General features: G+C 38.5%; 1 protein-coding gene across 4 annotated transcripts; it reads right to left on the bottom strand.

Moving 5' to 3' along the window:
• Positions 1-1235: 1235 nt before the first annotated feature.
• On the bottom strand, positions 1236-20090 carry LOC100174848 (paramyosin). 4 transcript variants are annotated; one of them, XM_062668322.1, is made up of 17 exons: positions 19966-20090; positions 16272-16762; positions 16136-16192; positions 14976-15062; positions 14416-14582; positions 13940-14177; positions 13713-13832; positions 13356-13622; positions 12453-12699; positions 11120-11247; positions 7941-8053; positions 5442-5631; positions 5127-5261; positions 4181-4375; positions 2495-2590; positions 2105-2386; positions 1236-2020 (listed from the first exon to the last, which is right to left on the bottom strand). In XM_062668322.1, the coding sequence occupies exons 2-17, from the start codon at positions 16380-16382 to the stop codon at positions 1817-1819; spliced, it is 2637 nt and encodes an 878-aa protein (XP_062524306.1). In that variant the 5' UTR covers positions 16383-16762; positions 19966-20090; the 3' UTR covers positions 1236-1816.
• Positions 20091-21603: the final 1513 nt, after the last annotated feature.

Below are 21603 nucleotides of genomic sequence, written 5' to 3'. Positions count from 1 at the left end.
TCATTTATCGTTTCCGTATCTCTTTAAATAGAAAAGTACCGCAACCACTGACTAAAATAAATTTAAATTATTCAAAAAGGTGTACATTTGCCGCGTGGCAATCCTGTGTATTGGTCTGATTTACAGCCAGCGACTAGTGATTACGAAAACCCGTTCCTTTCGGCCATAGTCTGTTTATATCTGCCAATAATTATGGATTTTTTTAATAGCTTGTGTTAATGTACCTAGATTTATTTTGATGGGAGTAAGTCCAGAGCTTCTTGCCGAATCATCTCGTTGCTAAAACTGTATTTTGAATACGAATCGATTGTTATTCGGAATTCATTCATGGAATTCATGAATATTTGGGAGGCCCCATAGACTTCCTATTTTAATAAAAAAAAAAAATATATTGAAAAGGACGGTGTTTCCTATCCGTGCCAGCTACAACACAGCTTACCTTCACGTAAAAGTGGGCATTGTGTTTGTATTTCATATATTATAAATAGGCTATCGACACAATTTCCAAAATCAGTGAGTGGATTTAATAATTCAATTGGTATTTATGCGAAATGTCTATTACTATTTTGTATTTATTTATAATTAAGCTCTAAAATTCAAAACCGTTGTGAAACATATTGATTGATTTATTAGAAAAGATAAACATTTTTATTTTAATATAGAATTTAATTATTTATAGACCTAGAATAATTTGATGATCATAAGTCATTTAATCGTATAGATCGTGAGAAATGAATAAAAGGCTTGCTTCAGCTAAGAGCTACCATAACAATTTTTTACAATATATAAGCTATTGATGGCGATTTTTGCGGCAAGGGGATCTATGGAGACAGAGCCTATCGCAACGTGAAAGATTTACCCGGGTATGTAACGCCATACTCTCAGATCTTGCTTCTTAATATGGTATCACGGGAAGCACAGCGAGCACAGCCACAATATTAATATAGTAGTAATTCATTTGAAGACAATTTTACAAGCACCTATGTTATGTACGATGTATTTTGTGTGATTTAAAGTTGACTATTAAAAAATAAAATGATATTGAATTTGGAAATAGGCTCTAAATCCAATATTTTCGTTTCAATTAATTTATTTAACCATTTTATTTAAAAATCCATTTATGGTCACCGTTTTCAATTCCGATCCGAGACATTAAAACGTTCGAAAAATGTTTGCAACATAATTAAAGGTTATCGTGGCGATTAATCTGGTAATGTCGAAAAAAAAGTTCAATGTACTTTTTGAAGTTTTATTGCTTTTTTTTGTTTGTTTAACATAAATAGCATTTATTTTTATTTAATAAAAGTTACAGTTACAAACGTACAATACGCAATGCACCATTAATAAATAGTAATATAAAATAGTTATTTACTTTAGACTACTGTAGGTACCCACCTATAGTACGGTACATAGCGACATCGTAGTCAATCGTTCCGGTGGCCTTACAATAGAAAAATATTGAAAAAAAAAAAGCTTAAATATTTTTGGTTCCTTTATTTGGTTGAATTAGTATTACATAATAATTTATAAAATGTAAGCGGGACGAGCGGTCGGCGTTTGGCCAGTGTGGAGACACGGCAACGTTAGGGCGAGCCGTCGCGCCGAGCGCCCGTCCCTACTCAGAGCACAAAACAACAGATGGCGTTATTGAACCCGAAAGAATAGTAGCGCCATCTATCAATACATTTAATCACTTAACGAACGACTAGGCTTATACCCGACCGGAATTACGCCCCCTTATTGACTGATGAGAGAAATGCTGTGGCGGGGTGTGCGTGGGGCGCTTGCTTTGCGGTTGCGATGTTAGTTAGCGTGTTCACAAGCGCTCACTGCTGAGGGCGCGGGACTCCTGGACCAGATAGACCTGGGAGCCGGGGACAGTGGAGGTGGTGACGAAAGTGCGGTGCTTGGCGCGGATGAGGGAGAGGTTACTCTCGGCGACGTCGGCGCGGTCTTCGGCGGCTTCCAATTCACGCTGGAATCGTCGGACACGGGTCACGCTCTGCTGCGACATGCCCTCCTGTAGTGCGCATTAATACATACATTAGTAAACGTAAAAATAACAAAGAAATAAAACCGACTGAAGACTTCACGTTTCACTTACTTGTTCAGCCAACTGCCTTTTGTAGATGCTGACTTTCTGGGAGGTTTTCTCCAAAGAATCTTGGAGGAGAGAGATGTTCTTCTGATCCTCCTCGCACTGAATGATGACCTCCTTAAGTTGACGCTCCTTCTTGCGGAGGATCTTGATGGTTTCAGCGTGTCTCCTCTTCTCTTCGTCCAGCTCCAGCTCCATGTCCTTGATGCGAGCCTCGAGCTTGCTGATGATACGCTTGCCACCAACAATAGCGTTGGCTTCGACTTCTTCCAGACGGACAGAGATGTTCTACACAAGCATGAAAAATTGTGTAAATTTCATCTCCCTTTGCTTTTCTATTTCTGCTGGCTAATTTGGTTATTTGAAACGACGACTAAGTGGTATTCGTCAGCTTACCTTGACTTCGATTTCAAGAGACTTCTTGACGGCCTCGATCTTGACGATCCTCTCCTGTTCCTCATGCAGATGCTCGACAGTGTGTTTCAGCTCAGTCTGGAAATTATAGGGCAAGATCATTTACAATTTGCTATTATTGTCTGATTCCATACATGAAGGTGATAATGTAAAAATGTATGTTTTTTAAAATATACCTCCTTATTTTTGTTGTTGTGTATTTCGTACATTTGATAATTTTGGACATTTGGACCGAGTATGGAAAATCTGGCAACCATACTGCAACCTTGCCGAACCATACCATTTCGCGAAAAACTAACTTCTAATTTGCTTTAAAATATGAATGCTTTTAGGTTTCTTTTTAATGCTTAGACGAGTGGAAGGTCTCATGGCCCACCTGCTGTAAAATTTTAACTGGAGCCCCATAGACATCTACAACGTAAACTGAAACGCATTACTGCTTCACGCACAAAATAGGCACTCACCCTAGCGGGTTCACTAGTAGTAGTAATAATAATAATAATAATAATAAGCCTTTTATTTCCCATCACCTAAATATTACATGTAAATATTCTCAACCATATATAACTCCCACATTCAGATCCAATTACATTGCCGTTCAATTTTCCTCGACAGGAACCCCTATTTGGGTATAGGCCTCCTCCAGCTTAATCCAATTTTCTCTGTTCCGAGCCTGCCTCATCCACTCCTTCCCAGCGGTGACTATGATATCATCACTCCATCGTTTCATAGGTCGTCCTTTCCTTCTTTTCCCATTAGGCCCTTTCCATTTTGTCACTTCAATTGTCCATCGTTTGTCACTGTAGCGTGCTACGTGGCCAGCCCATCGCCACTTTAATCTTTTACTGAAGTTTAGGACATCAATTAATTTTGTCTTTTTTCGTATAAATTCACTTCTTACTTTATCTTTTATTTTTATTTTTAGAATGCTTCTTTCCATAGCTTTCTGGCAATTAACCATTTTTGTTTTTATGGTGGTGTTGAAAGTCCACGATTGGCAACCATATGTGAGAGTTGGTAAGATGCATGTATCCATAACTGTTTTCTTCAGGTGGAGTGGATAGTCTCCTTTCATTATCTCTTTGAGTGACCAATATTTTTTCCAACTCATATATTTTATTCTACGTTGTACCTCTTCTTCTTCGCTTCTGTCTTCAAATGATATTTCTTTTCCTAGATATATGTATTTGTTTACGAATTCTAATGTTTTTCCTTCAAGTTTTATTGGATGTTTGTTTGTTGTTTGAGTAGTAGTAAGCACCAAGTAAAACTTGATTTCATTGATTCAAAGGTTTCGACTTGGTAAGTCGTAGAACTTACAAGACGCTATTGACTTGACGGGGTTGAGGCGTTTTCGACACAAGCTGAGTTTTTTTTTTATTGCTTAGATGGGTGGACGAGCTCACAGCCTACCTGGTGTTAAGTGGTTAGTGGAGCCTATAGACATCTACAACGTAAATTAGCCACTGACCTTGAGATATGAGTTCTGAGGTCTCAGTATAGTTACAACGGCTGCCCCACCCTTCAAATCGAAACGCATTATTGCTTCACGGGAGAAATAGGCAGGGTGGTTGTACCTATCCGCGCGGACTCACAAGAGGTCCTACCACCAGTAAAAGTATTAAGTGAGTATTACACTAAGTATGAAATAATGTACTAGATGTGTACCTGTACGCGCTGGTATCTCTCATCGGCGATGCGGAGTTCCTTGGTGATCTCATCGTAGTCGGCGGCGACGATAGCCAGTTCCTGTTCTATCTTAGCCTTGCTGCTTGACAGGTTCACGTTGATAACAGTCAGCTCGTTGACGCGAGTCTGAGATTCCTCGTATTGCTGCTCGACTGAGCGCTTAACGCGTAGGGCCTGATGATACAATTCTCATCAATTTTTTTTCTATGTAGGTAACACAGCAATAAACCATGAATATCAATTACTAGTAAAACAAACAGATATATAGTGTCCCTTCTGCCTTCTATTCTCCGGTTACCGTCCTCGTCGAACCTGTCGCTTGCGACGAAGGGCTCGACGAGCGAATTAACCCATAGACACAGCCCACTGAGTTTCTCGCCGGATCTTCTCAGTAGGTTGCGTTTCTGATCGAAGCGCTGCTCTTGCTAGGGCCAGTGTTAGCATCACTCCGGTTTGAGCCCCGTGAGCTCACCTACACGTTAGGGTGAAGCTGAAGTAGCCTCTCAAGGCTATCAGCATAGGAAGGAAAAAAAAAACTTCTATTCTCTTCCTTTATTCTGTATCTATGTTACCTTGGTCTATTTAAGCTATTAATGCTCTTTCTCGATCTAGGTACACTATTTTATTTTGTGAGTACGACTCCTAAGGAGTCATCATACGCATGGATATCGTAAAAAATAGAACTCAAAACGGTTTTAAGATTTGCACAGCCATTATCAAAACCTTAAACTTTGATTTCCATAAGTATTTATTTAATCTGGTAATCGCTGTATCCCATATGGCTGATACGACCATAAGGGTCGTATTTTATGAAAATTCACTTGTTATATGATTAAAAGGGATGAATACGTGCTGAAGCGAATCTAGTAGATAAAAAATAAGTTTGAATGGTATCAATAATATTTGGTTGATATTTTTATTTTACCTGCTCGTAGTTGCCACGAATCTCCTCAACCTCTCCGGTGAGTGACTGTATCCTGCGCTGGGCGACTCCGTACTGGTCGAGAGTCACCTGCAACTGCCTCTGGACCTCATCGTAGTGGGTCTGGATCTCAGTAAGCTGTAATAATTAATTTGGATATTTAATATCAATCAAAACATATCATGTGTTTGTAAAGTCTTTTGTTTCCTGTTTTGTATAGATTTTCGAGCGGAAAACACGAAAAATCCTAAGCCGATTAGGTCAAAATCAGGAAAGTAACGAAATTTTAGGAACTTTATTATGTAAAAACTATTATACCTGCAGAGACTGCTTCTTGATGGTCTTCTGGAGGTCAATGTTGGTCTTGTTGGCCACATCAAGAGAGAGTTCCAGTTCAGTAATCTGGATTTGCAACTTCTTCTTGATGCGTGTGACTTCAGACTTCAATTTAGTCTCGGCTTCCACGACGCGAGCGTTCAGCTGTTCGATTTCGATGCTTGTCTGCTTGCTTTAAACGAAAACATCAATTTATATACTCACACCTTTTTTATTTTTTCTTACCTAAGCTGATACCCTTGAGAAGCTATATCAGCGGAACCTTAACTAGTAGGTGAGCTCTCGGGGCTCAAACCTAATGACGTTGCTAACACGAACCCTAGCAAGAGCCATGCTTCGCAGAATCTACCACCGGATCGGAAACGCGACCCACTGAGAAGATCCGGCGAGAAACTCAGTGGGCTGTGTCTGAGGGTTAATTTACTCGTCGAGCCCTTCGTCGCAAGCGACGGGTTCGACAAGAACGATGACCGGTGCTTGAGGTACCTAAAAGAATCGTTAGTGGATCGGGAGGATCCGAAATGACGTGTTTGGGGCGACTGCTTTCCATTCTTTCCGCAGGATCGCGAATGTAGTTACCGGCGGCCACGATGAGAGGGTTCTCATGTCGTGCCGCTTTATCGAAGTGATCTCTCACCAATACACAACTGTAACTTGTTAGAAATTAGTATTACATAATACATGAACACCCAACTTATTTAAGTCCCACCTGCTATCATTTAGAATGTACACACTCAGATCATCAAACTGCTTCACGGTTTCTTTTAATTCGTTTAATTGATTCAGGTACGAGTTATCGATTGCCGGGAGCTCAGTATTTATTCTTACTACGCAAGTTGTAGGTGAAGTTTCACGTACTCTCACCGTTTCTGTTATGGATTCTGTGACCCGACTGTCGCACGAGTTCATCGCCTTAGATTCCATTAAAGCTTTTGCTAATACATTTTTGGACAAATTCGTGTAATCTCGATTAACCAAAGTCCTTGAAGCCTGGAAGTCAGGCTTGTACATTCTTTCATTTTGAACATTCCTTCTACTTTCTTCTAATAGAGTTTGCGCGATAGCTTTTGCTGATTTTCCTCTATACATTGCTGCTTTTTGTCTCAGCTCTGAACCCAAGTTGACTTCTTTTTCGTAAAGGTCAAGTTCTTTTTCTATTTCTTGCATTCTCTTTTTCTGACGTTCAGCTTTATACTTTTCTCTTTCCATTTTTTTCTTCTTTGCTTTTACTGTAACGCTTTCAACGCCTACGTGTTTTGTGACATTCGCGGCCGCGGCTGTGGCTATCACTGAAAAGGGCGAGCGTTTGCCCACGGTAAACGTATTCAGATCTCGTTTGGCCTGCTCAGCAATATCATGCGAGATCCGAGTGAGATCCTCTTCCGAATACGCACGGATCGGCTTATTAAATCTGTATTTATCTAAAGCCCTCTCGTTATTCCACGGCAAGTGTGGTGGTTTAGCGGCGACTCCGTGCTCTTTGGCTGAGATGTAGTCAATCATTGGTTGATAGAAATTTATACCGTAGCCATAATTATCTTCGTAGACAGCGGTGGGGGGTCTGTTCCATTTATTGTAGTTGGGCACGTGGACGGGCGGCATTGCGGCGATGAAAGATTTATACACAGCGAAGAGCAAAATTGAACGCTTAATCGGTCATCCCGACATGCTTCGACAGCGACCGAGGTCGCTAAATTGGGGGCGCGAGAAACAAGCACGGACTTTTGTACACTTTCGCAAGTATTATTGTGCCAAAAAGCATATGGTGTCGACGGTAATATTCACCAATCAAGTGAATAGTTATAAATAAAGTAAGATCGTGCCAATAATCTGCAATTCAAAAGTAATTTATGTTATCGTTCCAATCTCAATTGTGATGTATCGGAAATAGATGATATTTATTTTTATACATTGCACCTGTGAGTCAGGGTTCAGAATAATTTGCCGAGCTGGGCTGGATTTGTGAAGTGGTTATTCTTCAAGATTACACAAAATGGCATTGCATAAACCCGTGTTTGGCTGAGATCCATGATGCAATTGTGTCACGGTTGAGGATTTTCGGTGCTCACGGGTCAAATGTTCGAATGACAGCCGTCAGTCAACGGTAGGAAGGAGTGGGGCTTTGGTGGTGAAAGATAAATCGGGCTGGTAGTTCCGAGTTGGCGGTCGCCGGAGTACACACTCAGCCTTTGTTTAGTCTGCTTCGAGAATCGTAAACGTAAACATTTTGTTAGAATTGATTTCTTCTCAATATTGTTTTGCGGCAGTGCTCGTCAAGTTAAAATTGAATTAATAATGTAATATTTTTGAAACAATTTTTAGGAACTTTTGTATTATTTCACGCCGCAATCGAATTCGAATGAAAAGTCTATATTTAGGACTGAAAAACAAACGGATACAGAGTAGGTATCCATATTCGAAGCCTAGATGACACACGGACAAATTTGAAGAGCTAAAGGTTAGTGCATAATGTTAAATTACCGGATGGCTTCGATTTCTTCTTCCTTCTCTTGCAGACGACGCTCAGCCTCATGACGGAACTGGCCGAACTCAGCCGTCAATCTCTGTGAGCGCTGTTCCTCAGCCTTGCGGCCCTGTTGTTCCAAAGTAATGGTTCATTATAATTAAACAAAACAAGAAATATTTCCTTTATTATATTCGATGTTAGATTAGATATAATGTTTGAATAAGAATGATTTTAAAATCGGATACTAACAACAGGTGCAAAGGTATCGTTAGGATAGACCACACTGGGAGTGCCCGCGACTTAGTATGCGTGGACTTACACTAATAGCGGGACTCAGAGAACTAATAACAACGTTGATCGAGTGGTAATGTAAACTCGCCTAATATTTTAAACACCAATAAATCTTATATAACATTAAACGAAGTTATCGTGATCATTTTTCTTTAGACACGACCTGGTGAGTCTAAGGAGGATAACCACTTTTACAACCGATTTTTTCCAGTAGTTTTCCGTGATAGCTGTAAAATCGCAGACGTTATTGTACTTATAAATAATTTTCACTTATAATTAATTTTATTTGAATAGTCTATCTAATACCTATGTATAGCGCGATTTCATTTAACGATTTTACTTTAACAACTATATCCAGACATGACCCGTTTTTTTTTCTAAATGAATTTGCCAAATGGCTTCTTTGACTTAGAATTTACATTAAAAATTAAAATATACCTGTATTCATATTTATTTAATTAGTATTATTATAGGATAATTACAAGTAAGTTAGATAATTTTAATGTAGAATATCATATCATATTTAATTATTTTATATTCAATTTCATAGGTTTCTTCTGTAAAACTGAAAGGTTCTCTTAGGCCTTTACCTCTCGATATAGCTTAGTGATGTATACAATTCATTGAATACTCCTTAAGTCATGACGAATGTGTTATAAGATTACATATCGCTCGATTGCTTCGTTGGTGTGGTGGTTCGCGAGCCTGACAAATGATCGATGGATTCAAATAGTTCGAATTTTGGTCGGTCATTATTAAAAATGTTTAGCTCTCATAGTCAGAATCCACCTTTGTTTGTCTTATAGGTCTTTTTTCCGGCGTCAATAAAACAGGACATAATCCTAAGCTTAAGCTCAATTACCATTGAAATGTTTTTTCTTTTCTTCAGTCGATAAGAAACTCGTGAATTGGACAATTAATTATTTTCGACATTGATAAATATGTAATTAACAAATATGATAATGCCATTTGCGAATACATTCTATCTGCTCGTAGCGAATGACATTTTAATACGCTTTTAGTAGCTTCAGACGTATTTATGTATGTTTGTAACGGAATCTTTGAACATGATTTTGAGTCCCTTCAAAACGTCGGATTAATTCGAAATTTGATATACTTATTAAGGACCTATGACAATTCAATACTAAAAAAAATAAAAATAAAAATTGAAATAATTGAAATTCTACTATAAAATGAAAAATAAATAATAGTTTAAAAAATGCTAACAAAATACGCTTTTATATAAAATCCAACTAAAGTATAGAAACTAAATTATAATAAATTTGAATTAAAAATAGTGTAAGAAAAAATGATTTTATTGTTAAAAAATCGTGGGGCGCATGGTATCAGTAGTAAATATGTTATGAACAGATATGAGTAGAAGGGTTATTTTGATAATATCCTGAGAAGCACCCCACGCTTTTTTTACAATAAAATCATGTTTTCTTACGACATTTTTAATTCAAATTTCTTAAAAAAAATATTTTTTTATTGCCTGTGTAGGCAGCCGAGCGTACGGCCCACCTGATGGTAAGTGGTTACCGTCGCCTATGGACTTCAGCAATGCCAGGAGCAGAGCCAAGCCGCTGCCTACTGCTAATTATTTTCTATTTATTAGTTGGATTTTATATAAAAGCGTATTTTGTTAGTTTTTTTAAACTAGTATTTATTAGTCAAGCACTCAGAACGACAAATGTCATAATATATTTAGGTACATTGTTACGCAAACATAGAATAAGATATGCAGTAGCGTCCGTCCCCTTTTCTATTTATATTATAGAGACGTCACAAGTACGGTACTGTTTGCCATCTGAACGTCTGCCAAAAGTTTAGTTAAATACACCATCAGCAACCGCCTAATTATTGCCGTCAAATTCATTGATTTGCTTTTAAATATCTGTTATATTCAATTACCTCATTGTCATCAACTGATCGAATCTCGAAAAATTCAAAGCTCGTCTGGGAATACTCGGAATAGAACTTCTAGAGATAAGTAGACAAGTTTTTGGCCCATTGGTGGTTATGGAGAACCAAGTGTAAATTGTATTGTTTAAACAATTGACCCTTCAAAACAGAAAGCGTGGTTCCATGACGGCGAAATATTATGTAGCTAGGATGGTGCGGTGCTTTGATTAAAATAAAATAAAATGTTCGTTAAGCAATTAAACTAACCAATCAGTTATCAATAGAGGGTACCGTGGCGTAAAAAAGTCAAATATAACAAATATTAATTAATGCAATTACCATCTTTATCAATATAAATACACATCTTATTTTAGTCCTATTTCGAACGAAAGAAAAGTAATTGAGAATTATCTTCGCGAGAATCAAAAATAGAACACATAACTTAAAATAAGACCGCTGAAAAAACTACTCCGAGTATGTTATTTTTTTTGGTTTGATTTTGAGATACGCTCTGTCATAAATCGTTTTCGGGATAACTATTTTGAGTTTTCGTTACTATTAATCAATCTCCTTTCAGTAAATCCTTGGACGTGATGTGGTCTAAGTAAAAGATTATTGAAGTTATACTTCTTTAGGCGCGTTATGAAAAATTGATGAGAGTGAAATTTTACGATGCGCGCGCACCATGACACAAAATTAACAGAATGAAGTTGCCCACTAAATCGCTCATTACAATACGACCGACTGAATATAGCCGCAGGTGAAATTTCCGAACCGTACCGAGAATTACCGAATTTATACGATGTCAAGAATAGGGATGTCCAATATGCGTGTTTGAGGATGTTGTTTAATCGATTTTTTTTCAAATTGATTAAAAGTTAAATAAAAAAAAGAAGAAATAAATTTAATAAAAATAAGGTATACCTTCTTACGCGCGTACATAAGTACACGCACCCTTTTTTAGTCGCATTAATATATAGATACAGTTTATACGTACAGCTTCGGCCTCCTTGTAGGCGGCAGTGAGTTCCTCTCGCTCGTTCTCAAGACGGCGCAACTCGATTTCGAGCTCGTGGAGACGGCGGTTCAACTCGGTGATGTTCGCGCGAGCATCATGCAAGTCATCTGTGTCACAAATGAATGTGTCAATAATTCATTTCAGCAACAAACCTCGCTTTTTAATACGCTTTTATTAGCTTCAGACGTATTGTATGTTTGTAACGGAATCTCTTTGAACATGATTTTTACCCCCCCTTCAAAACGTAGATAATTCGAATTTTGGTATACTTGTTTATTTTGTTGTACAACGCAGAGTCCTGGACCGTGGAAGAATTATAGACATTTGTAGATTCTGGTGACGCATATTTCATATTCCTAAAGTCTTCGCTTTGAATGAGATAAATTTAACACAAAAGTTCTTTCGTGCTAGTCCAATAGCCCGCGAGTCCTGGAGAACTGATTGTCAACGATGATTCGGACGAAAATAACCTTGGAGATAAGGACCAAACCGCTGGACAAAAATATCAGATGTCAAAATGACGCAAAAAATAAAGAATTGATTCACTCCGTATTACAGTATGTAATAAGGTTTAATTTATATATACAACACAAATTATCATACCAAAAGAATGTTGTTATAATACACTTTTACTCAGGAAATTAATATTGGTCGACTTTAGCGTATGTACATATGTACATGAGTATCACAAATGGGTATTTTTCAAACGGTAAATTCATGATAGATGTACAAACTTACTGTGCTGAGTCATTTTACACAAATTACAAATTACATAATATCACAAAACGTGTGAATTGAGTAGAATTAAAACAAAACTTCAAAGTTAAATTTCAGTGCAGCGTTAATTGAAACAATGACAATAAGTTGTCCACCTGCCTGTATAGGCAAAAAGAAAACTATCACTTGTACTGAAATGAACCTCCTTTCTCAGAAAATGATTAAAAACAATCCTAAAAATAATGATTAAAAAATTTAAATGATTAAACACAGTAGTTGTAGTAACGCACAGCTCTTCGCATAACGTTCGCATAGCAGGTCTTATACGTCTAAGGAATGTTGCAACATTCTGTCAATGGTAGTGCCATAGTGATGTATCGTGATTACCCGGCTTTCGAGTTAGCTAATTATAGCTATCTCGAAAGCCGGGTAAATAATTTTATATATATATAATATTTGCTAAATAATTTTAGCAGTAGTCGAAACGATTTCATTATGCTACTTTATGAAATGTCAAAATTTCGACTGCACAGGAATAATGAAAACAAATGAAGATGGGTTTGATGTGTGTATCTGAATCGGAACGTCAACTTACCACCCATTTTCTTGTTTTCGCGGGCGAGGGCGTCTTTCTGTTCGCGGGTCTTGTCGAGTTCGTGGGAGACGCGCTGGAGTTCTGTTTGTTTGTTGCGCAGGTCGCGCTGGGTTTGCTCGTACAACTGCACGGTCTCCTCGAGACGGGACTTGATCTCGATGTTGACGCGCTCCAGCTGCTCGGTCCTCTTCTGAAGCTCCCGAGCAGTACCGTTTGCCTTCTCCAAGTCGATGATGAGGACTTCGACCTGTTTTGTTTTAGCATTTCAAATTATCTACATAAAAACGATAGACGTTTGAAAATGACAAATCCATCTTCTATCTATATATATAAAAATGAATTGCTGTTCGTTAGTCTCGCTAAAACTCGAGAACGGCTGGACCGATTTGGCTAATTTTGGTCTTGAATTATTTGTGGAAGTCCAGAGAAGGTTTAAAAGGTAAATAAATATGAAAATGCTTGGAATTAAATAAAAATAACAATTTTGTTTTTCCTTTTAAGTGTCCCTCATCGGACGGATTCCTTTTGTTTGTTTTAAGTTTATTTTATATAAAAGTTTAGGTATTTTATTTATCGATTGAGGCACTACGAAGTCTGCCGGGTTAGCTAGTACTAAAATATAAATCTACAGTGGTTTTAACGGATGTTCCGTTGTAACTACTGAACCATGCATCCGATTGACTTGAAACTTGGTATACATGTAGAAAATACATGTACTTAATGGATATGCTAATATTTATATGAGTGTTGGACTCCCTAATAATAATGACAATAAATAATAATGTTAACTTTAAATTCCCAGCGAAGCGGGCGAGTACCTACGGCTTGTTACTTAATAAGTTTAAAAATTATGCACAATATTTTCAAAAAACATTACGTTAATTTAGTGGATAAGCTTGTTACCTCGCTCTGCAGACGAGACTTCTGTTTTTCAACGTTGTTGATTTTCGCGATGAGGGTCTCGATTTGCTCCTCCTGTTCCTGGATGCGGATGGAGTACTTGCGACGGATTTCCTCGATTTCCTCAGCCCTGGCAGCAGCCTCTGCCTCAAACTTGGAGCGCCAGTGTCCGATCTCACCGTTAGCCTTGACCAGCTGACGTTCGAGGTCCAGACGAGCTTCGGACTCCTCTTCCAGTTGGACGCGAACGGATTCCAAATCGATCTCAACCTACAAGTAACAAACATAAGAAGAATAAAACATTATTGGCTTATGTGACTAAATTTAAGATAAACATATTTGTGTAGTTTTCAAGGTTACCTGGTGCAGGCTGGCCTCAAGCAGAGAGCGCCTTCTCTCCTCATCCTCAAGCCTGCGGCGTGAGTCTTCGAGTTGACTGGCGATCTGACTCTTCAGGTAAACTACGTTCTCAATGTTGACCTGAAATTTTAAGCAAGATCCTTTAATATGTATAAGAACACGATAAGAATGTTTGGCTTCGTTTGAGAGATTATGTAACAAGCAAATAAATGATTTAGTGAATTCACCTTGAGGTCCTGAACTTCCTTAACGAGCTCGATGTTCTCTTGGGACAGACGCTGCTTGTGGGAAGTGATGTCCACAATGGTGCGGTTCAGTTCCTCGATTTTGATGTGGAGTTCGCTGATGGTGATCTCGAGCCTCTCGCATGTCTTGGAGATGGTGATCTTCTCCTTGGTCACGTTCTCGACTTGGGCCAACAGCTCGTAAACTTCAGCTTGGAACTTGGACTTCTCCTTCTCAGCCCTGAGGACAAGGAAAATTTGGCGCCGTTACATCACACGTAATTAAAACATCCGAAAAAAGTGTGATGAAGAAAATCCACTAATTACATCACTAATTATTGATACATAGGAGTTTTAGAGACGCAAAGCTATTCGCAACGTTCGCATGGCAGATCTTAGGTCTAAAGAATGAATGACACAGAATTCTGTTAGTGAAGATAGCAAGAATTACGTTCACGATTACTGGGGTGTCTGCTCACCTGGCTTTAGTTTTGGTAAGCTGGTCGATTTGTTCCTGGAAGTCGATTACGATCTCTTGGTTCTTCTTCTTGAGCAGATGGGCGGTCTCTTCTGACTCCAAATGGACATCTTCCAGTAGTTTGCGTAGCTTGAGGAGTTCGGTGTCACGCTTTCTGTTGATCTCGAACTGAAAGCCGCGTATTACAATTATAAAGTAGTCCCAAAGTCAAAAGGAATGTGAACACTTACTTTTTATTTTGCAAAACAGAAAACAATAGAGTAGATAATATTTAAAAAAAAAACGTTTAAGTTTAAAAAACGTTTGTTTTCCACAAGAAAGAATAGAAATAATATAGTATAATAAAAAAATAAACGTTGTATTTATTAATACAAAAAAAAATTAAAAGTTAAAATTTGAAGTTTGTTTTAATGAACATCTAAATTCTGTTCTGGTTTTAACCTTGGATAAAACTAAGCATGCATAGAAATTAAAGTTTCAGAAATATTTTTCGTTAGATCATTCGTTTAATCATTGTGTATGACAATAAATTCTAGAATTTATCGAATAGGAAAAGAGTACCTGGCTCTCGGCTCCGCCTTCAGCTTCCTCAAGCCTCTCAGACAGTTGAATCACTTGCACGCTCAAATCTGCCTTCTCTCTTTCAATCTGGAATTGTCAATTAATAATTCGATTCTGTAACAATCTACAACAGATCAAGACCGTTAATATCTTCAATAAATGTGTTTAGTTGTATTTTCACCTGCATGCACCCGTTTTGTGAAGTTGTTCAATCCCTTAATATAATTGTTGTAAATTAATTGTTATTTCGACCCTAAAACGTCATTATTGCTTCACGATGCATGCAAACGATTACGAATTAAAACGTCCTTCGCGTATTTTAGCATTGTACAAGTCTAAAATAAGAATCGTTTCATGTCTCACGGCGGCTCTGACTAACTCGGATATTTTCGCCACTCATACCGCGGGCTATTATTATATATTTCAATATTGTGGCATTCTCAACGGGAACGAGCATCATTTGGCCCAGTTTCAAAAGTGAGACCTGAGAGCGAGAAGTTGAGATTTGAGAGAATGCTTTCGCTAGATGTCTAAATATATCGCAGTGGTGTAGCGCGCGATCCACGAGTCGACGAATCGACCCGTCCGACGGCGCACGGCTCACACTACCTGGTCGCATGCAGCATAGGTACTAAAATAGAACATGCTAATCTCTATCGAACGCTTTCGTTGAACCCCACTCCATTATAGCGGATTATTTTATCGATGATATTGAACTTTATGATGCATCAACACCGATGTTAGTTTGTTCAATTACTCAAAGCGCTTAAGGGATAGCTACTTTTACAGTTCATGTAATATCTCTTTGAGATGTTACACAACGTATGACGAGTAAGCGGGTGGACATGAATGTTACTTTTAATTATAAGGTCTATTTATTTACCTGTATAGTTTTAGGTGAGCATAATTAAGTTATCTGATTATGATTAAGATTAAAAAATCTAATGTGAAATTTTAATAGCAAATCCTATGAAGGACAATTAATGACAATAATGAGTATATTTAAAATGAAGGAAGTAAAAGTGCACAAGGGTGCAAAAAGTTGGAGGGCGGGCGGTATTAATAGTGGTGTGCGAGTAACCGATGTGGGCGGGGCGGGTGCGTGCGCGCCCTGTTTGGTCGCTGCGACGCACATATCACGTTTCGCACGCTCGGCTTACCCTCTGACGCAGCTCTCTTTCGGATTCCAGATCATCTTGGATGAGACGAATCTTGTCCTGAAAAATACAACATAACTCTATGATGGGTCCGTAAACACTTCACAAGCACTGCACTGAACGGTTTTAGGGCCGGTACCTCCAGCCTGGAGAGAGCACTCAGGTCGGCGGAGTACTCGATGTTAACGTCGGTGGTGCCCCCGCCGCTGCTGCGGTAGGTGTACTTGGAAGTCTTCGCCATGGCAGACATGTTCGGTGTTCGTGTCTCGGTCGGCAGTCGGCGCTACGTTACCGGTCGGGCACCGTTCGACTAGTGAGAGCGGGAGCGGGCGGCGCGCGCGCTGATGCCCCCTCGCGCTCCCCTCTCCAGGGCGGCCGCTTGCCTGGAGCTCGCGGATCGTGTTACCACCCCCGCGCACCCCCCTCTCAACCTTTTATAGACACGCCCGTCTTAACACCGCGCCGCTCTTTTATTTGTTTTGACCAAAAATTTGGCGAAACCCTTAGTAGTGTAGGGTCTAACGAATGGCGCCAAGGCAGAACCCAGTATAGCGCCCTGGTCCAGTTACTTCCTGGTGGATTCCTGTCGGTCCCTGGCACAGCGCACCCGATGTCGGTGCCGCCAACCGACTGAACTTAACAATGAACTTCTACTAACTCTTTGAACTAATCCTCCCGAGTTGACTTCTTTATGTTTACAAACATGAATTAATCTAATTTTATCGTTATATCATCCGACCAGAACATGTTTTTGAATATCTCAAAATATTGTTTGCTTGAATATTGAATTATGTCTGTTACATCTAGTTCATGATCGCTGGAGCCAGACATGTCCAGTGTAATTGAATAGACTGACAGGGCCGTACGTTTTTACTGAGTTACATGATTAACACATAGACACGTAGACTTTGTTGGTTCCGTATGACTCGAGTAGGCACTTTCAAGTTGCTAAGTACAAGTGATGTGTCCGTAGCACTTCGTAGACCTCTACGCTGAGCGGTTTCCGTTCTCAATTGCGAATCCTTAATTACCCATTGTTCAGCATTAATATTAAAATTGGTTTTGTCCCTCCTATTTTAGTACAAAACTCAAATGAAGAATAATTAAAACTAAAACTGAAGAAAAACTAAAACTAAAAACCCATTAGTATACCTATGTTTCAAAGGTTCAATAATTGTCATTTGATGGATAGGTCAGCTCATACTTGACATTAAATGGTAATGCCTGTTGAGACTACAGACTACAGTAACAACTACTATCCCGCCTCTCAAACAGGGACGTCTAAAAGCTCTGAGTTAGAAATGGGCAGAAAGATGATACTGCTCCTTGAAGGCTTGCAGCACGTCCTGTATTTAAAGGAAGAGTAGGGGACTACATAGTAGGGAGGAATACAGTTTTGTGTAAAGATGTCTGTGTAGAAGTTGTGGCGACTGGGCACTGGATTGCACATGTGTCTTCTGATAAATAACCAAAAGTATTTGTGCGAGATGATGCAACATGAGTTTGAGATGTCCTGCTTCAATCAGCTTCGACTTGACTGTACCCCTGACATTGCCAGTGTCCAAGGGCGATGGTAACTATTAGGAGGGCAGTTGACTAGGCTGCCTTCGAAACCAAGATATAAATCTGGTCTAATAAGAACTAAAGATAATTGTGTTTTTATTCGTTTAAATTCTTCATACGTAGACACGAATTTACGGTCTAACCGAATGTGAATCTTTAGCATTAATCAGAAACGTTGGTAATGACAGGAACTTAGACAAGCGGCTGCCCGCCATCACTTTTTTATACCTTGTTCGAAGAAGCACTCTAACTTTAGTTGGATTTTCTTGTTTCGATAAAAATAAAGAAAGTATTCCAGTTTACATCGTAGACTAGTATTTTCATTATCTCTGGAACGTCAAAATCAAATTGTGCCCCCTGACATTGCCAGTGTTTATAAGTAGCGGCACCACTTGCTATCATTCTGGCCGGAATATTGTTTTTCTTCGGCAAATACAAAAACAGACACGCAATGAGTATTGTTTTTCTATCTACCGTGGACGGACGACTTAGTGCGCACGGCGAATAGTCGTTGGATGCGGAAGGCGCAGGACCGCATTTTGTGGAAGGCATTGGGGAAGACCTATGTCCAGCAGTGGACAGATAAAGGCTGATGATGATGATTTTCATACGCTATCCGCTAAAATTATTGGATGTTTCTGAATGTCCTTTTCGCGTCGGTGGCATGTTTCGAATTGGAACTCGTAAACGTCTTGAAAGATTTTCTGGAAATCGTTCTCACATGTTTTAAGTCGAGAACCCGTTGATGTGCCAGTGCCACTTTAACCCAGCTCGTCCAGAGCCAATAAAAACAAGATATGTTAATTATAAAAGCATGTGCAATTCAAAATCTGGATGCTGTACACTTCATCCGAAAAATGCGAGTACATTTGTTTTTTTATTTTCAAAAATATTACCTTGTGACAAAATTTAACCCTCAAATTTATAACCCAAGTGCAGCATCCTGCCTGCGCTCAGGCTGAACTGTAATATTACCTATAAATGACAAAATCGAGACAGCGACCTCACGTCTCAAAGCCTATAAGAGCATTAAAGTTGTGACATCCATGAGCTCCGGGAACTACTGAAAGATACGTGGACTGAGTGAGATTGTTTACCTATCTTGTGCAATACAAAAAAAACTAGTAGGACTTTTTAAAAAGTACACTGTTTATCTTATACATATACCTATGTACACATAGCAAATTACAGTTTCCAAAATTTTTTACAAAAAAAATATTAAGTATTATTAGAATATCTATGGGTGGCTAAAAGGTCGTGTTACCAATGGTGGTAGACAACTGAAAAAACTGGTTCATTGAGGAAAAAAATTTTTTTCTCGATATACTCGAAACAAAAATAAATGAATTGTTTATCAGCGGTAAGGTGTAAATATGATTTTAATACTTAAAAAAACAAACAAACGGTATTTTTATGCTAATATATTTTAGTAATAAATCAGTTGAAATATCCTGGTTGTGTCAAGCACTAAGTAAAATGTCAAGATATTTTCGAATACGTCCTATTGAACAACGTTATTAATCATGGAATATTTTAACTGACTGTGTACTATCTGTTACAATTACTATTATTATAAATAATTTTATGATTTTTTTTTCAAACGGGGTTTCCGGAGAGCTTTCAACGTTAGACAGCGTCTTGCCTTGATTTCATTTGATGAATTTTCTTAATACCTACATTTTTATAAATTTAAGTAATACGAATAATAGAATAAAATCTTTTAGATATACAGTAAAATTCCCAACACGCTATCATAGTATAATGAGTTTAATATAGTGCCTAAATAAACATTCCTCTGTTCCAAACCATTGGTAGGATATTTTATGAGCGCGCATGCCGCGTTCTACCCATTTCGATCGTAAAATGATCATGCGTGATTTTAGGATAGGTTAGTCTGATAAACTAAGATTTCAAGCTAACGTTGGTATCTGCCGCACCAGTTGCTAAATCTGTAAGCTTCGGTATAAAGTTAACAGTGGTAGAACATAAACTAATCTATCCAATTCTGCCAATAAATAAGAAAGCTACGATTTAGTATTTAGTGTTTATTGGTTCTTATAATTTTTTATTGCGTATTTGAAACTAAAGCCAGTTCAGAAATAGATTTGAAAAAAATAATCTGGACACGATAATGTTCTTATTAATTATAATAGAAAATGTTTTTTTGGATAATTTAAAACATCTTGAAACGATTGTGCGCACGAGTGTACTTGTCCCGTTTTCCAGAGCGCTCGGTCGCAGGTGGGGAAATTATTCGGTTATATTCGTACCTGAGCGAAGTGGGCCGAGTGTTTTCCGCGTCCCCGCCCCTCCCCTTTTCTTCATGTCCCTCGCATCCTACTCGCGTGAATCACCCGCTGATTCTGAAATTATTAATGCACCGGTACTCCAACGACTGTGTGTCACACGCATGTTTTATAACCACGTTAACGTTCTCAAAATGTATTTTCGTGTTGGCACGATATTGGTGGATAGATATTTTTTAATTAACGAAAGTTCAATATTTCATTTAATTTTATTATTCACGGGCTAAGATTTCGTAAAGTTAAAGACACAATTATTTATCTATTGATTGAACTGAAACTAACATTGTTTTTACAACTGCTAAACTAAAGTAAGCCGGCCAACAGAAATGTTCCTACGAGACCACGAAACACATTAATCGGCTGACTTTTAATAGTATGCAATACGCCGATATTGCACATCGACGCTTGAAAGGCAAACGTGACTAAGCGACAATAACTGCTTTGTACATAAATGATAGGCAATAACCATATTCGATGCGCCCAAAAATTTATATTTCTAGGTCTATTAAAATCATTTCAATCCTACAGCTAGATTCGTTAAAATAGATTTTTTTTCATGTATTTCTCAGGTATATTTTAAATTAATATCAACTTTAAATTAGTCTACTGTAAAGTTCACGCATTGTCGCTTAGTCACGTTTGCCTTTCAAGCGTCGACATCGTTTAATATTATGCCTAATACTACAGGAACGTGCAGAGCCAGTCACCGTCGATGCCCTAGACACGTCCTTACGGATCCATCAGTTCCAATAACCTTTGCATTAGATGTCTTCAGCTCTAACACTAGGAGCAGGCTTAGGGACCCCGGTAACCGTACTCGTCGAACTCGACAAAGAGTTCGCCGTGCAACCTAACCCATGAATCAGCTCGCTGAGTTTCTCGCCGGATCTTCTCAGCGGGTCGCAATTCCGATCCGGCAGTAGATTCATTCGCGAAGCAGCTGCTCTTGAGTTGTTAGGTCTCCTTCGGAGGCGCTCGGTGGCTGTTAGCAAATCACACCCCTCCTGGCTGAGCCTTTGCTTGCCCACCTGTCCTGGTGAAACTGGAAAGGCCTCCGGGCCACCAGTAATCCTAAAATCATAAAAAAAGGAACGTGCAACATAAAAATCAAATAAATTTAGAAGTTCAATCATAACAGTGAGTTATCGAGAGAACCATTTTCGTCGTGCTTAACAAATATTTGTCATAGTTAATCAATCACACGTTCCGAAACAAACGAAAGCTTCTATCTTGAAGCTCGAGTTAAAAAATAGAAACAAAATAAATTATCATACATTTCGTAAAGACATTCTTTCAATGTTTAAGCTGTAAAATGCGTTTCGTTCTCGAAGGCAATAAAACAATAATTTATTGTTACAACAAATATCTGGTCTACGCGGCTAACACAGCGGTTCTTTATGCCAGAACTTTTGAATATACTGTGTGACGAACGGATTTGTTTGCTCTGTGTCTGGGCTTTTAATATCTATATATTTAATTGGTGTATGTGTGTCAATGTACGGTTCCCATATTGCAGAGAATCCTAATTTGGAACCCGATGATAATGAGTGATTTGTATCCGTAAAAGAAACTAGGCATTTAATAAATTTGTATTAAAAAATA

The sequence above is a fragment of the Bombyx mori genome, chromosome 1 (assembly GCF_030269925.1).
Source record: "Bombyx mori chromosome 1, ASM3026992v2".
Classification (NCBI taxonomy): domain Eukaryota; kingdom Metazoa; phylum Arthropoda; class Insecta; order Lepidoptera; family Bombycidae; genus Bombyx; species Bombyx mori.
Note: the sequence above shows the minus strand (reverse complement) of the source record. Positions and strands in the feature narration are given on the sequence as shown.